Source organism: Rasamsonia byssochlamydoides (assembly GCF_041956645.1).
Source record: "Rasamsonia byssochlamydoides strain NRRL 3658 unplaced genomic scaffold VTN77scaffold_79, whole genome shotgun sequence".
NCBI lineage: Eukaryota > Fungi > Ascomycota > Eurotiomycetes > Eurotiales > Trichocomaceae > Rasamsonia > Rasamsonia byssochlamydoides.
The window spans coordinates 61011-76676 of record NW_027192462.1 but is presented as its reverse complement, the minus strand read 5'-3'; the positions used below and the strand labels follow the sequence as shown (position 1 = coordinate 76676).

Here is a 15666-nt window from a genome sequence, read left to right as displayed (position 1 = left end):
GGGGGAAATCGTTTCCAACAATAGCTGCCGTGGTTCGCATCGGAGCCCTCGCCGAGAGTATCATCCACCACATCGGTCGCAGCGTTGCACTCGCCGTCCTGAGAGACGGCAGACGCTCCCGCCATGCTCCGGATCCGAAGATATCGGATCTTTCTCATCTTCAGCATCATCTTCATTCTCTCCCTCTTCCAGTTCCTACGGTCACGCGACTGGTCCCCGCCCCCCGAGCCTGCCGCGCCTCCGGTCGAGGTCGCGGGACCGCCCAAGGCGCCCGCTGGTGACACCAAGGAGGATCTCTTTCTATCCCATGGTTTCGCTCCCGAAAGTCCCGTTGGAAAATCCAAGCCGGAGGAGGAGCCGTTAGGGGCAAAGAACCCAGTCGACCATGTGGGAAAGCCTGATCTGGACCTCGACCCTGCTCCCGTGACGACATCGTTCAAGACAACGCCGACCACTGTGCCTGCGGATTTGAAGGCGGAAAAGCCCAGCCATGAACCCTCACACGCCCACTCGCCGGGAGTGTTTAACGAAGAGTTTGGTCCCGAAGGGCAAGGAAGACTCGAGGTGATCCTCCCTGACGCAGACAGGCCTGCGCCTCATTGGAAGAAACTCCCTGAGCATTTCCCTGTCCCTCCGGCAGAGCTCATTAGACTCCCCACCGGCCAGCCCAAAGCGCTTCCGAAGCTTCAAGCCAATTTCAAAGATGAATCCACGACAGAGAAAATCGAGCGAATGCAGAAACTGACGGCTATCAAAGAATCGTTCCAGCATGCGTGGAACGGATATAAACAGAGTGCGATGGGCCATGATGAGGTCCGACCCGTCACGGGAGGCTGGCGTGATCCATTCGCCGGTTGGGGTGCAACCCTCGTTGATGCCTTGGACACGCTGTGGATTATGGACTTGAAGGACGAGTTCTCAGCCGCAGTGGACGAGGTCAAGAAGATCGACTTCACCACCACCTTCCGAAAGGATATCCCCCTCTTTGAGACGACCATCCGGTACCTGGGTGGTCTCCTCGGCGCGTACGACATTTCGGGGCACAAATATCGAGTCCTCTTGGATAAAGCTGTCGAATTGGCTGAGATCTTGATCGGCTCGTTTGATACGCCGAATCGGATGCCAGTCACATACTATTACTGGGCCCCGTAAGTTAACATTTCGTTCTTTCTGCTTAACTGGTCTAATCTGATTTGGCGTGTTTAGGGACTATGTGTCTCAGCCCCATCGCGCTGGAACTAGGGTTGTTCTGGCGGAGTTGGGATCCCTGTCGATGGAATTTACGCGATTGGCCCAGTTGACAAAGGACGATAAATATTACGATGCGATAGCCCGCATCACCAACGAGCTGGAAAAGATGCAGAATAACACGAGACTCCCTGGAATGTGGCCGCTTCAGCTTGATGCCTCCGGATGTAAGAAGAAGGGACGTCCGATTGACCGGTTGCCCCCTCTAAAGGAGGAGAAGGAGAAGGAAACCGTACCAGATGTCCCAACGCCTCGTATGCCACAGCGTGCACCACCAACGGATATCAATAGTTACAAATCCTACATGAAACGAGACGAAGTGAGTGGCCTCCAGGTTGATGCGCAGCCCGCGAACTATGGGGAGGCCCAATCGACTCCAGCACCAACGCCTTTCTTTGAACCTGCTTGCGAGGAACAGGGCTTGACCTCGCCTCCCTACTCGACGACGGACAAATTTGGGCTAGGCGGACAGTCTGACTCGACCTACGAATATCTTCCCAAGGAATACATGCTCCTGGGAGGTCTCAATGAGCAATATCGCACATTATATGAAACAGCAATGGATACGGTGCGCAAGTATCTCCTTTTCCGGCCCATGATTAAGGAGGACCGTGACATTCGGTTCGCAGCGACCGTCGCCGTGTCCGATCCAAAGCCCGGAGAGGATGACCGGTCTCTAAACTATGTGTACGAGGGAACCCACCTTACCTGCTTTGCAGGAGGCATGTTCGCCGTCGGAGCTAAGCTGTTCGGACTGGAGGGCGATATGGATATTGCGGCCCAACTCACCGATGGCTGCGTCTGGGCTTATGAGTCTACGAAGACAGGCATCATGCCGGAAACGTTTGAAGTTTTACCTTGTGAGGATGTTCGTTCCTGTGAATGGGATGAGACGCGGTACAGGGATGCGTTGGACCCTTCTATGAGCACGAGGATCCAGCGTCGGGTTCAGCTTGCAGAAGAGACTCAGGAACAGAAAGACACTGCTGTGCCCTCTCCTGCGGCGAAAAGTGAAACCTCGAATCTTCCTCTTTCGAAGCGGGATGTCCCTTCCGCTGAACAGCTTCAGGAACATAACGACCAGACACCGACTAAGACCATTCCGAAGGCAAATGACCGAGGCTCTATCCAATCAATTCCAAGCTCAGGTTCTGCCCCTTCTCCCAAACCCTCCGTGCTCTCTCATGACGATTATGTCGATACTCGAATCAAGGAAGAGCGGCTTCCGTCCGGATTCACCAAAATCTCGTCCCGGAAATACATCCTTCGTCCCGAGGCCATCGAATCGGTCTTCATAATGTTCCGGCTCACGGGTGACAATTACTGGCGGGAGAAGGGGTGGGAGATGTTCGAGGCCATTACCAAATCCACTCGAACGGAACTGGCGCACTCCTCCATCGTGGACGTCACTAGTGAAACTCCCATGTTTACCAATGTGATGGAGTCATTCTGGCTCGCGGAGACGCTCAAGTACTTCTACCTGCTGTTTAGCGACCCAAGTGTGGTCAGCTTGGACGAATATGTTTTGTAAGGACTTCTGCTCTCTCCACTTGAAATGAACGACAAGAGCTAACATTTATCTCACAGCAACACTGAAGCTCACCCACTAAAACGCCCCAGCTCGTAGCATGGGAACCTATATACATACCCCAAGATTCCCCATCATGCTCTTCTGTATAAATACACTAGGAGAAATTTCGGTGCATTGCTTTTCTTCTGCTTCTCTTTCGGTGCATGATTTGCTCACATTCTGTTTTTTGTTCCTTTTCTGTATATTGAAGCCATCGGATTTTGGTCTTGATACACTGGAGATCAGAGAGGATGTGACGGAATAGCGGCGCAGTCATGGAGATTGGATGGGTCTGCAAACAAGGTAGAAAGTCGCTTGCATTCGTGTGGGAGAAATTGGCAGCTTCTTGGGCATATACAAGCACTGGAGAACTAAAGGAGTCACTAATCAAAGAGTGTTTGGCTGAACATCCCAGACATAGCATATCTTTCTTACGAAGGTTGGTCCATAAATAGAGTCATGACCACATCATTAATTAATAGTTATTACGGAGTACTATGAGTCGATCTCTGTCATCACAGTACGGAGTGGATGTTGGCGCGGGCGGTGAACATTTATTAGCTGGTTCTGACTTGCTGCACCGCCAACGTCAGAAGTTCTGAGTGCAGCCATCCCTCATCTCATCCATCAACAGAGGGCTTGGAGGCACGCGACGGGATGAGTGCACAGGCAGAAGCAGAGCAGGGCCGACGACAAACACTCTGCTGTAGGAAATGGAGTTTGTCGAGGTATCCTACAGCCTAGAAAACGAGCAGCAATTCTGGGATGGTAAGCCAGTCGTCTCCGAAACCGAAGCTTTGCTGTCCCACGCTGTCCCGCTGCATATCTAGTACCCAAAAGCCGGCTTTCTTGAACTCGAGACTAACTGGATGTTTCTGACGACTAGAATTGCAAGAGATTGTGTCAGCGCGATGCGACTCCCATGCTTTGATCGACAATGCCCTGCGAGCTTATCTTAGCTTTACTGCTAGGTACAAAGGTCCGACTCTGCCCTCAGCTTCCTCATGTGCCCAATACTTGAAATGAAATATCCTGAGGCTGTTCAACCTGCTGACAGCGCCCGGATATGTGATACAGGAGAGTACCTCACCAACGAGTATGACATCTCACGCTGTTCCTATCAGCTCTTCTCGTCGAGTCTCTTCTCCGACAATGCCGATTACGTTCGAAGACAGATCATCTACGGCTTACTGCAAGTACGTTCGTTTCGCTTTGCTGCCGCTGGTTTCCAACGTCTTCGGGGCTGATGGTTCCGTCGCATCGGAAACAGGAAGATGACCCGGACACATTACATTTGATTGCCTCCTTCCTCCTCTTCGATGGTCGACAGAATGAAGTCACATTCCACATGATGAACGAAGAGGGCTCGTTCCCTCGATTGCTGGAACTCGTTCAACGTCGGAGACCAGATGGCGACGACGCTGTTGGTCTTCATCGGGTGCTGATGGACCTTCTGTATGAGATGTCGAGGATACAGCGGGTGAAGATTGAGGATCTTGGTGAGTCAACTCCCTAGGCGCCTTTGCCTAGAGGAGTCGAATATTGGATATATTTGAGCTTTGCGCTGAGTCAATACGCAGTCCTGGTGGATGATGACTTCGTCAAGTATCTCTTTGATATTGTTGAGGAGCTTTCCGACGACGTCGATGACCCCTATCATTATCCGGTCATTCGTGTTTTGGTAAGTTTTGCACCCATCCTGCAATCGACAGCAGCCGATACTGACAATCTCAGCTGGTGCTTAATGAGCAGTTCATGGTTTCCGCGCATGATCCGGTTTCAGGAGCCTCTCTCAATCCGCCGACGAATAAAGTTATCAAGATCCTTTCGATGTATGGGAATGTTTACAAGACATTTGGGGAAAATATCATCCTGTTGCTGAACCGAGAAGGTATAGATCTGTCCAGCCATATCACATCTCACCAAGCGGTTCTAATTCCTTCAGGCGAAACATCTCTGCAGTTGCTCACTCTGAAGCTCCTCTATCTTATCTTTACGACCCCATCTACTTATGAATATTTCTACACTAATGATCTTCGCGTGTTGGTCGACATTCTAATCCGGAACCTGTTGGATCTGCCCGAAGAAGCAGTCGCGTTGCGCCACACATATTTGCGTGTTCTCTACCCGCTACTAGCACACACTCAGCTCAAATATCCGCCTCATTACAAACGCGATGAACTCAAGAGATTGCTCGGGATCCTGGTCCACAGTCAGTTCGAAGAGGATGGCGAGAGGATTCTTCATTTCGGAGAGGTCGATGAGACGACCAAGAGACTTGTCGCCCGCTGCGGAAACGTCGAGTGGCTGCGCGATCCCGAACCTGAAGCACCAGTCGCCGTCCCTCCAACAGATACAGTAAAGGAAGAAACTACAGAGGTTATCACGGTTTCACCGAACTCGGAGGGTAGGATATCTCCCCCAAAGCTTGCGGAACCGAGCTCGCCGAGAATGGACACTGCCCTCAACGACAAGCAGGCAGAGGCGCTTGGAATGCATCTAGAACCGGCACGATCTTCTTCACTCAGTGTGCTGGAGATAGCTGCACAGAAGGAAAAGCCAGGAGTGATGACGCCAAGCCGTAAAGACACGGCAACGTCAGACAACTCCTTAGACGCCGTCATGGCAGTGAAGTCGAAACAAAAGCCGGAACCCCCCAAGGCCCGGCGCTGGCGCGGGAGACGAGCGAAAGAAGAGGATGAAGACGGGGGGAGAAAGCCGGTCGAAGAGCAAGAAATCAGAAGCGGCTCGACAGAAGAGTCATTGCCTTTAACTCCGTCGTCAACGAAGCCCTCCGTTTCCCGGTCAGCGTCTCGTCCTCCACCTGCTGTGCCTCCTCCTCGAAGATCGACCCAGGCGCAGGCACACCATCAACCCATGACCCCAAGTTCAAATTCTTCTTCAGACGGCCATCACCATAATAAACACGGTCAAAAGCCCGAACCACCAAAGACACGCCGCTGGCGACATGGGACACGTCAGGCAGAAGAACACGGGCAGGCCGAGTCACCGACTTTGACGACAGCAAACACCGCAGATTCCACCTCACAGCAAGCAGAGCAGCAAAATAAGGGAAATACCGGGGTGTCTGATACTGATACTCTCGAAATCGAGAATTCCATGCAAAAGGCCAGTCTTGAGTGATTGATGGAATAATAATAATGATAATTAATAATAATAAAATGAGCAGAACAGTCAAGTCAATCGATCTTTTGATTTATGGAAAGGAGAGCATGGATGTGCATGTACATACATACATACATATATCAACTGTTTAGGAGGTATATCTAACCTGCCTGCATGCCTGCCTGCCTACCTGCTTGACAGAACTCAATCAATGTAGTGACTACAGTTATTCGGAGAATTGCACATAGGTTTGTGACAGAAGACAGAAGACAGAAGACAGACAAAAAAACTACTCCACAAATCAATGAGATCGATTTTCTTCAGTGTCGTGTCGTCTACCATGATACCATCACTTTCTCTCAATGTCTCTCTCTCTGTGTGTGTCCTAGGAGGAGGAGGAGGAGGAGGAGGAGGCACGTAGCAAGATACAAGTTATCTTCCTCGTCAAGTACTTGCTTACTTACCTACTTGCTTACTTCCTTACTTCCAGCCCACATTCATTCCTCTCTCCCTTCTTATCGTACTACAACTACAACCACACAGATGACCAATCATCAGTCAAATCAGCCTGTTCTACTTCCATATATATATTTTTCTCTCTCTCTACTTATCTAACAGATTGGTCTGAAGAAGGTTGCCCGGCTGAATTATGGCAGCTGGCAGCTATATATAGCTATTTCTATACCGGTACGATATCGTATCGTATGGAGACGAAAACCCGGAGAGGGAAAACGTGCGTGTTGACCTGACAGTGGGCATTCCACCTGAAGGACATGACATGGGACTCAGTCCACTATTCCACTATTTATTTCGCCTTTTTTTTTATTTTTCATTTTTCTACCATTTTCTTATGTTTTATGGCTATATCTTCGTCCGCCACCTCCACCTATAGCTCAAACAGGCCCATCTCGCCATAATGAACAGCAACAAAGCCATAACCAGGACGCTGCCGAGGTAGGCGACCATGGCGCGCTTGCCGACCTTCTCGAGCATTTCGCCGCCGATGGGGATGCAAATGAGGGTGCTGGTTGGCAGGTATCAGCAATCTACTGTACGTACAAAAACGGGAAATAAATTGTGGGACATACGCAAAGCTAACCAACGAATAGCACGTCCCAAACCGCATACCAATCTCACTCGCCCTAGATATCTGGCCGATGCAGACAGGCGCCAGGCTGATAAAGGACCCCGACGCGAGACCGAAGAGCGCGCTGAAGAGGTACAGCCCTGCCAGCGAGTGGCCGAAGGGAAGCCAGATGGCGAAGATGGCTGCTGCGCCGATCGCGATGAGGACTGTCTGCGTGTTCAGACGGCCGTAATGGTCGGCGATGGCGCCGGCGAAGAATCTGCCGAGACAGGAGCCTCTTTGATACGTCAGCAGGATTTAGAAAAGGAACAGAGAGAATGAATGGAGATAATAAAAAGGTCCTACATATTCAGAACGGCGAGAAGAATGACACTGGTATTCGAGCTGAACCCCTGCATGAGGATATACGTCGGATACAGACCCAAGCCAGCAAAAACCTCGAGCTCAAGACCTGCCGTCTGTTAGTCAGGAAGCATTCCCCTAGCTTGATTGATGTCTGACATACTGAACGTCCCAATGGTCAACCACGTAAAGCGCGAATCGCGAAAACATCGCAGATCGACGGCCGCCTTTGCTTTGCCTGTCGGCAGACGGGACTTGACGAGGAGGGAGCCCAGGATACACATCACCGTCACCACGAACGCCAGCAGTCTGATCCCCCAGCGAAACCCCCAGCGGGAGAAGCCCGCTCTGAGCACGAAGGGGAAGATGGTGCCGCCCACGCCAGAACCGGCCATGGCAATCCCCATCGCCAGCCCGGCTCGTCGCTGAAACCACTGCGGCACGACAGCCATCGCGGCCGTGCTCAGCAGCGCTGCTCCAATCCCTCCCAGGACGCCCAGACACAGCAGGAACTGCCAATACAGTCGACACTCCGCGAGCAGGAAGAGACTGGCGACGTAGCAGCACGAGCCGGAGAGGACGATGCCCCTGGGCCCGTAGCGATCGAAGATCGGTCCCACCTGCACGCCCAGACTGAGGCCAATGAAGACGAACAGGCCTGGGATCCAGCCGACCTCGCTCGTGGAGTAGTTCGCGAGCTGGTTCGAGGCGAGATACGATTGCAGCACTCCGAGGGTGTTCATGACCCCGTACGACGCTGACAGCAGGAAGAATGACCCCAGGACCACGAGCCATGATCGCGTGCCGCCGTCGGGGAAAGTGTATTCGCTTGTAGAATCTGGATGTTGTTGATGATGTTGATTATGCGGGTTGGAGGCCGTGCTGTGCGCAGCAGTCGTCGAAGGATCTGGCGGAGGCTCGACGATCGACACCGCCGAGAGGGGAGGTGCTTCTTCGTCGATTGCGAAGGCAGTCAGGAATTGATCATGATCATCTGGATGAGTAGTAGTAGTAGCAGCAGTAGCAACAGGTCTGTCAGAAGATGCGGCCTGCATTGCAGACGAAGTTGGAGAAAGCCTTCCTTTCTTTCTTCAGAACTATAACGGACTTCAATTGAAGCACCTGCTTGAGATGGACCCTTCAGCGGAGAGAATTAATTAACTGAAGACGATAACTTTCATTCTAGGTAGTGTGGAAAGGGCAGTGGCACATGGGATGAAGAACTATAGTAAGAAGAACCCCGAAGCTGAGTCCAGTAAAGACAAGGAAGACAAGAAGAACAAACACTGTACTGTACTGTACTTAGTTCACCGACAATTGCTTTCAAAATGAGTATTGCATCCTCTCTCTCTTTCTCTCTCATTCTTTTTTCTTTTATGTGTTGATCATCAGCAGCATTTAATTTAGCTTTTAAAAAGAGACAAGAGTCACAAGACAGTTAATAATAATTCCATTATGACTGACTGAGCTGATCGATAAATGAGTCAGAACTTAGAAGACGCATTATTATTAAATTTAATTAATTTTAGACAGCGGGGGAATATCCTCGGGAATAATATCTGCTAACTCTATTAACGCCTAATTTCTACGCAGTATAATATAATTGCTCGGATAGCGGTCCACTGTACACCCGCCGGGCGCTAAAATAACGTCCTCGGCCCTGTCGATTTAGCTGTCTTTTTATCAATCAGTAAAACTCAAAGAAAAGGCCCTAATATTAATTGTAAAGTCCTCTGTACATACAGCAAAGCTCCTATATTATTAATCTCTAATACTAATAAAGGCTCTATAAGACCTCCCATAAAGCAAGCCCCTATCGAGTTTATAGTAGACTTTATTTATAGAGGCTTATAGGGATCTTTATATGGGGGCTTTACGGAGTACTCCGTACAGCTAGGCCAGTTCAACTTCAACGGACTCAACGTGCTGATCGATCAGCGTTCAATGAAGAAGAGTAGATAGAGTTCGTTCATTCGGATGGAATAATTTAACTACAGTACGGAGGAATCTAAGGGTAAATAACTAAGGTTCTTTCTCTGAAGACTGATCTTATCTCAATATTGAGCCAGGATAACCCGAATAGGTAGGTAGGTGAACAACGTCAATTGTCTCATACTCACATTCATACGTCAACGAAAAGAGAATTGAATTGAATCGCATTGAATTGTGCCAAGTACTCTAAAGTTTGGAATGAATGAAGATTTCTTCCTAGAGTCTGGCTAAGTCTAGAGAAGTAGAAGAAAAAAATAAAACAGAATGTAGAGAAAGAAACAAATTAATATGTACAGTATAACATAATAATGCGTCAAGCATCTAGAAAACCATTAATTCCACGCACGTGCTACCGCACGCGACAGATCAGTATCTGCAGCGCTTCATCGCAAGAACCCCCAGAATTTTTCGGTAGAAAAAGTCCAGCGGTTATCAGTCTTCCACTTGTCATCGAACGCGGTGAACAGGATAATCCCTCCGTCGGGAAAGCCCTTCTTCAAGCTTTCGATGGCAATTCTCTGGTTCTCCCTCGATGGCACTGCAGCACCGTTCGGCTGGCCAGCGTACGGCCACCCGGATTCCGTAATGACGGTCCTCTTGCCTCCTGCTGCCGCGGAGACGCGTTCTGCTTGCTCCTTCACGTACGGCCCTGCCTGCGCCGCGGTGATGGTGGAATCGAAGAAGGCGTGGCAGTTGGCGGCGCAGTAGTCCGATGCCTGGCACAGCTCTGGGTGTTGGATCAGCTTGTTGAACGTGTCGACAGTCACCACGGGGCCCTGCCAGCCTGCTGCGCGGAGGGTATCACGCGCAGAATGGACGGCGTTGACAACGTCACTTGGAACATTCTGACCCTTGTTCACCAGCTCGTTGCCAATCGATATCGTGTCAAACGTTGACCAATCGCCCTGCGCGGAGTCGATCATTGTCTTGAGGCTCTCGTCCAGATTATGCAAGTCGAAGATGCCTGCGAACACTGTCATGTTGTGCCGTTTCGCTGCCTTCGTGACGGTACGCACTTGGTCGCAGTCGACGCCGTATATGCGAACAAGGGGATACTCGGTCATTTTCACAAAGTCGGAGTCTACCTCTTCCTGCGACTTGCAGGTGCTGTCGGCCCGATAGGGTGAATAGGATATCCCATATTTATTCCTGTGGACAGCGTTCGCAGGGGCAGCTTCAGGCGTCGGAGATGGTGGAGGGTAGAAGAAGGACGCTTTTGCAGAACCAGCTGTTGGAACCTGGACTGCGTCTGTCTCCGCAGGACGAGGTTGATCAATGTAGCTCAATGAGGTCGGTTCAACGGGATGTTCTTGCTGAGCTGGCAGCGGAGTAGGCTCTAGCTGTACCTATTCAGCCCAGATTTAGCATACCTCCAACCCAGCAAGTACTCTGAAGCTCTTACATCCACAGGCTGTGTGGTCGTACACGGAACGACTCTCGTTTCTACACTAAGCGTATTCCCAAACTGATCCACATAGACAATGACCTCCGATATCCCGTTGTGATCGACATGATCCTCGCGTTTTGCAGTGTGGTTCCTGGGACCTGCATCCGATTAGACGTTTATTTCCCTCAAGCTGATGGAGAGTCCTCCAGTAAGTACTTACTATGAGAATGGGCCAAAGCAGTCTGCAAAAGCGCCAACACAGCAAGAGCCAGAACGGTGTTCTTCATCGTGACAAACAACACCAGGCCAGAGGATCCGGCACCGGTTGCAGCTGCAGCTTTTCAATACTGAAGTCAAGTCGATTCCGATCGAGTGAGCAAGACTCAACAACAGAGAGCTTGATTCGTTCTCAACCAAGGAAAATAAGACGAATCAACCGAAAAGAAGAAGTAAGATCGATACAGTTTGTGTGTCGTGGGATAACCGATCACGACATCATCGATCGCACCTACCGAACAGGAAAGATAAACAAAGTGACAAAACAACCCAAAAGGGAAGAGGAAGGCGAGGTTCCAGACACCCATTTATTCCGCATTGCGTACTCCAATTTCATCCTTCCACACAATTTGGGAAAAGAATGTGGTGGTAGCGCATGAAGAATGGGTGCGTGAAGAATGGGATCTGGCTGCATGGAATGTGGCTGAAACCTGCCAACATACATACGCAACCTTATCTATCTTCAAGGGCAATTCAACTGATTAAAGCCCGTCATTCCCAAGATAAAATTATCTAGCTTATTGCTCAGAAATCGATTCTTCTAGATCGATGCAGAGGGATGTCTCGTCTCACCTGTTGGACTCTTCTCATGAATACTCTCAATTCTTCACATTGACCGTTAGGTAGGCTTGCTGGGCATTCCTGAAGGAGTTTTCCTCCCAAATCTGGTTATTACTCAATTGACAACAGCATCAGAAATGTCTTGACGTGATTTCCATTAAGATTAAAAATGTCTAGTCTAAAAAAAAATTGGCTCATTGAAAAGGAAAAGAGAGCATACCCCTGGAATGACTAAGTGAGTCGACGAATTCACTTCTCTAGCGGCGATAACAAAGTATCCACCGTAGGAAAAGAAGAGAAGAAGAACCAGCCATCGAGGCGATCACTAAAAATCGATATAAAAATATGTCCTTGCCGTAATATGTCCTTGCTGTACAACGAATTTTTCGATAACCCAAACCGTAGACAATGACACGTAAGAATACAGTCAGAAAAAGGGTCATTACACATGCAATGGCGCAGGACCTTTTTCGATCAACGATGCAGAAGAGTTTATCTCTTCTTGCTCATCACTTTGGTGATCGCATGTCGAATAATGGTGCCGGCCTTTTCGATTTCCTTCTTGCTAAGTCCTGTAGTAATACAGATCTTCAGCGCCGGAAGAACAGGTTGCTTTGGCGTGACGTTGTCCGGGAGGGACTTGAGGCGGGTGATGAGTACTCCATTTGCAAGAGCCTGCCGAAACCATTAGCGTCGAACAAAAGAAAGGAAGAAAGGGGGAGGCGGGGAAAGAGTGAGACACAGAGAGAGACTACCTCATCCACAATGTCTTGCAACAGGAACTGCTGGTCTTCAATCGAGAGCCGTCTCGAGGATACGACTTCAGGCTTGATGACCAGGATCATGATGGGGTTTTCTGGAGCGCTGGTGCAATAAACCCAGTCACTACGCGGGTCAAGCTGCGCCCACATCGCCTTAATATTGGCTCTCAGCTGCGTCACAAGGTCCGGATTAGACTGCAAAAGATTCAAAGCTTCGCTTGCTGTTGTTGACAGCAAGGCTGGCAGCGCGGCAGAGAATGTGTACGCAGAAGCGGAAATACGCTGGTGGTGGACGATCTCCTCAGATCCTGCGCAGAAGCCTCCTCCGGCAATCAGAGGTCCGGACAGAGACCCGACAATCATATCAACTTCTGCAGGATCAACATTCTGATGCTCCGTAATGCCCCGTCCCGTCCGTCCAAGGACACCGAACGACCACGTCTCATCCAGAATGATACGAAACTTGTACTTGAGTTTCAACTCAATCTGAAACAACGTCGTCAGAGATACATGACCACAAACAGCAAGGTAGGACGACTCACGATTTTGGGCAAATCGACCATGTCACCGAAGGATTCAAAGAGAGCCTCCGTGATGATAAACCGCCTGGTCAGCGGTTTTCGGGCTTGCTCCCTGGTAACCTTTTCCAAGACTCGCTCCAAGTCCTCCATGTCATTGTGCTCGTACCACCGCACGGTACTCCGCGAAATCTGAATACCCTTGCGGATCGCATAGCTCACTCCTTTATCAGCGACGATAATATCCCCTCGCTTCGAGAACGCGGGAATCACACTCGATATCGTCGAGAATGCCTGGGCGTAAATAATGCATGCGGGTGTTCCGAGAAAGGCAGCGACGTCGGCCTCGGTCTTCATGTGAACGTCTTGGGTGCCATAAAACCCCGGTGGACCACATGGACCGACACCGTACGTGCGGAGAGTCTGGATGGCTTTCTCTTTGAGCGCTTCATTCGACGTAAAGTTGTAGAAATTATAGGAACCAAGGTTGGTGACCGTCCGCCCATTGGACAGCTTCACCTTGGGACCCGTCGGCCTGGAGATGGATGACAGAATTAGAGCAGGTTCAAATAGGAGTACTCCTCAAAGCATACCCAGCAATCACCACCCTCTTCTCTACCTCCATTTCCTCCAGTGCCGTTGGGGGCGGCACAAGAGGTTCGGGGGTCCATTCCTCGACCAGGTCATCGATCTCCTCCTCTGAAAGTTTGACGATACCGGGCTTGGTGGAATACTTGGGGGCAAGGAGATATCGAACGGCAAACAGGAATAAGAAGAGCTCGACGGCGGAGCGGACCGGATCGTTCTGGTAACTCGACTTGACGTAGCGAATAACAATGGCCGAACCGGGCAGACGATGAAACAGGTTCGCGAGCTCTTGAAAGAAAGCCGAGAGGACGCGCTGAGCTTCCTGCAAATCCATCATGGCATTGCCCGACAGAAGACCTAAGAATCCTCCTGAACTAAAAAGTAAGGCAGAAGAAGAACGAGAATTGGGTCACGGAAGGTTGTGTTTCAAGGGCACGGCATGTGGAGGGACGATAGGAGGTGACGATAGAGACGTCTCCTTAATCGAGTGATGAGTTGATTATTTTGGCGGAAATCAGGACCGGCAACAGCGATTGGGTCACGTGATATTACTATGTATCAGATGTACGCTAAGGGGGACTTAGCCATTACGACAATGACATTCAGACTCCTTTTGGCTGAAATAGAGGAGAATGGTCTGCATGACGGTTTGTTTTGAAGCCTTATTTCGATTGTTATCCTATGGCTGGTGTCATGTCATATCATCAAACCCCGTTCCTTCCCCAAATGTGGACTCAATCATGCCATATCCTAGCCTAAAGTGATCATGTTATTATCATTTCACTCCCTTTTTTGATCTTCGAGAGAGGCAAAAATCGACGCACGTTCCAACGGTTGGAAATGTGACAAGACAAAGTAAGGCACCGGTTTCCATAAGAAACCTGCCTAAACATCGTCGTCTTCCTGGACATCATTGGCATTGCCATTGGTGGCAGTCGAGGTGCCGCACTTGCTGAACTCCTTAAATTTCTTCCGGCACACCGCAGGAGGGTACTTCTTTCCGCCCTTCTCCTCGATCGCAGCCGCAATCTTGGCCCATTTCTCACTCTCGAATTTCTCCTCGATCTCTTTCTTGGCCTCGAGAAGTCTTCCACGGTCCGCGTCTTCGAAGACGACGAAATTGGCCTTGATGCGTATGTATCGAGTGCTCAGAGTGGTGCCTCCGACTTTGGTGCCTGTCATCGCTTCCCAGGCAGCTCTGATCTCCGCCCAGCCCTTGCCTTCCACATCTTTCATGTGAAGCAGCATACGGTCTTCTTTGCCGGCAGACTCGTACGAGGTCGGGATAGGCATGGTGCCCCGTTTGGGAGTCTTGGGAGTACCAGAACCACCATTTTTTGTCTTCTTGGTCGGGCTGGTGTCCTCCTCGTCGTTATTGTTGACGGCCTTCTTGCGGCCACGCTTGTGGGGAGTCGGAGTCAGAGACGCGTCGGCCTGTATACATGGTTAACATGCCAGAGAAAAATTCCCCAAGGGGAAAGATATAGCAAATACAACTGGCTACAGTACATACCTCTTCCTGAGGACCGCCATCATCAGAATCTCCCTCCTTTTTGATACCATTCATGAGAGTTTCCTCATCAGATTCCTGTTCTAACTTGACACCTTCCTTCTTTTTGGCAGCCATGTTTAGCGGAGTGAAGGCTGGCATGTATTGTCGCGTCACACGCCACGTATGTCTGTGTGTTATCAGCTGAGCGTGAGAAGGAGGAAAGCAAAACAAGGAAAGCCAAGGCAAGACAAAGGAACCACTTACTAGGCGAACCGTTTTGGTAGCAAGGTGAGATGTTCTTCAGTATTGCAGAGTGATGTGTTGATATTAAGGCGATGAAGGAAAAGAGCGTGTGAGGAGTGAGTGAGTGAGGAAAGGAAGAAATCGCGTCCACAACACAACAACCCAAGTCCATCAAAGGTAGTTAGTTGACTTGCGTGTTCTGGTGATGAGAGACAATTTGCAGCAAGGTAAAGTAAACAAACAAATAGGTAGATGCTACGCTGCAGGTCTTGACCTCATATCGATGATTCCTCACGCCAGTCACCAAGTGGAGTAACGTGAAAGTGACAGATCCTCAGTGACTCGCTGCTATCCTATCTTAGAAGAAGCCTCTCCGGAAAGTCCCTTGTTTGACATGAAAGACAGGGAGTTAGTTCAGCGAAGAAAGGGACTACGAATATGCCTCTGCATCCATTAAGTATCATAATAGGTGACG

At 50.0% G+C, this 15666-nt stretch overlaps 5 protein-coding genes across 5 annotated transcripts; 2 read left to right on the top strand and 3 right to left on the bottom strand.

Annotated features, from left to right (window-relative positions):
- Positions 1-123: 123 nt before the first annotated feature.
- On the top strand, positions 124-2875 carry VTN77DRAFT_8824 (uncharacterized protein; the record flags this gene model as incomplete). The annotated part of the gene is made up of 3 exons (XM_069425364.1): positions 124-1148; positions 1207-2775; positions 2836-2875. 3 exons carry the CDS (start codon positions 124-126, stop codon positions 2873-2875), a joined length of 2634 nt encoding a protein of 877 aa, XP_069274293.1.
- Positions 2876-3531: 656 nt separating this feature from the next.
- Positions 3532-5962, top strand: VTN77DRAFT_8823 (uncharacterized protein; the record flags this gene model as incomplete). The annotated part of the gene is made up of 7 exons (XM_069425363.1): positions 3532-3586; positions 3705-3797; positions 3896-4014; positions 4089-4317; positions 4399-4499; positions 4553-4709; positions 4764-5962. The coding sequence occupies 7 exons, from the start codon at positions 3532-3534 to the stop codon at positions 5960-5962; spliced, it is 1953 nt and encodes a 650-aa protein (XP_069274292.1).
- Positions 5963-7492: 1530 nt separating this feature from the next.
- VTN77DRAFT_8822 (uncharacterized protein) lies at positions 7493-8428 on the bottom strand (the record flags this gene model as incomplete). The annotated part of the gene is made up of 1 exon (XM_069425362.1): positions 7493-8428. One exon carries the CDS (start codon positions 8426-8428, stop codon positions 7493-7495), a length of 936 nt encoding a protein of 311 aa, XP_069274291.1.
- Positions 8429-9748: 1320 nt separating this feature from the next.
- VTN77DRAFT_8821 (uncharacterized protein) lies at positions 9749-11039 on the bottom strand (the record flags this gene model as incomplete). Its single annotated transcript, XM_069425361.1, has 3 exons — positions 9749-10711; positions 10768-10910; positions 10973-11039. The coding sequence occupies 3 exons, from the start codon at positions 11037-11039 to the stop codon at positions 9749-9751; spliced, it is 1173 nt and encodes a 390-aa protein (XP_069274290.1).
- Positions 11040-12081: 1042 nt separating this feature from the next.
- Positions 12082-13790, bottom strand: VTN77DRAFT_8820 (uncharacterized protein; the record flags this gene model as incomplete). Its single annotated transcript, XM_069425360.1, has 4 exons — positions 12082-12264; positions 12345-12836; positions 12893-13403; positions 13462-13790. 4 exons carry the CDS (start codon positions 13788-13790, stop codon positions 12082-12084), a joined length of 1515 nt encoding a protein of 504 aa, XP_069274289.1.
- Between the last annotated feature and the right edge of the window lie 1876 nt (positions 13791-15666).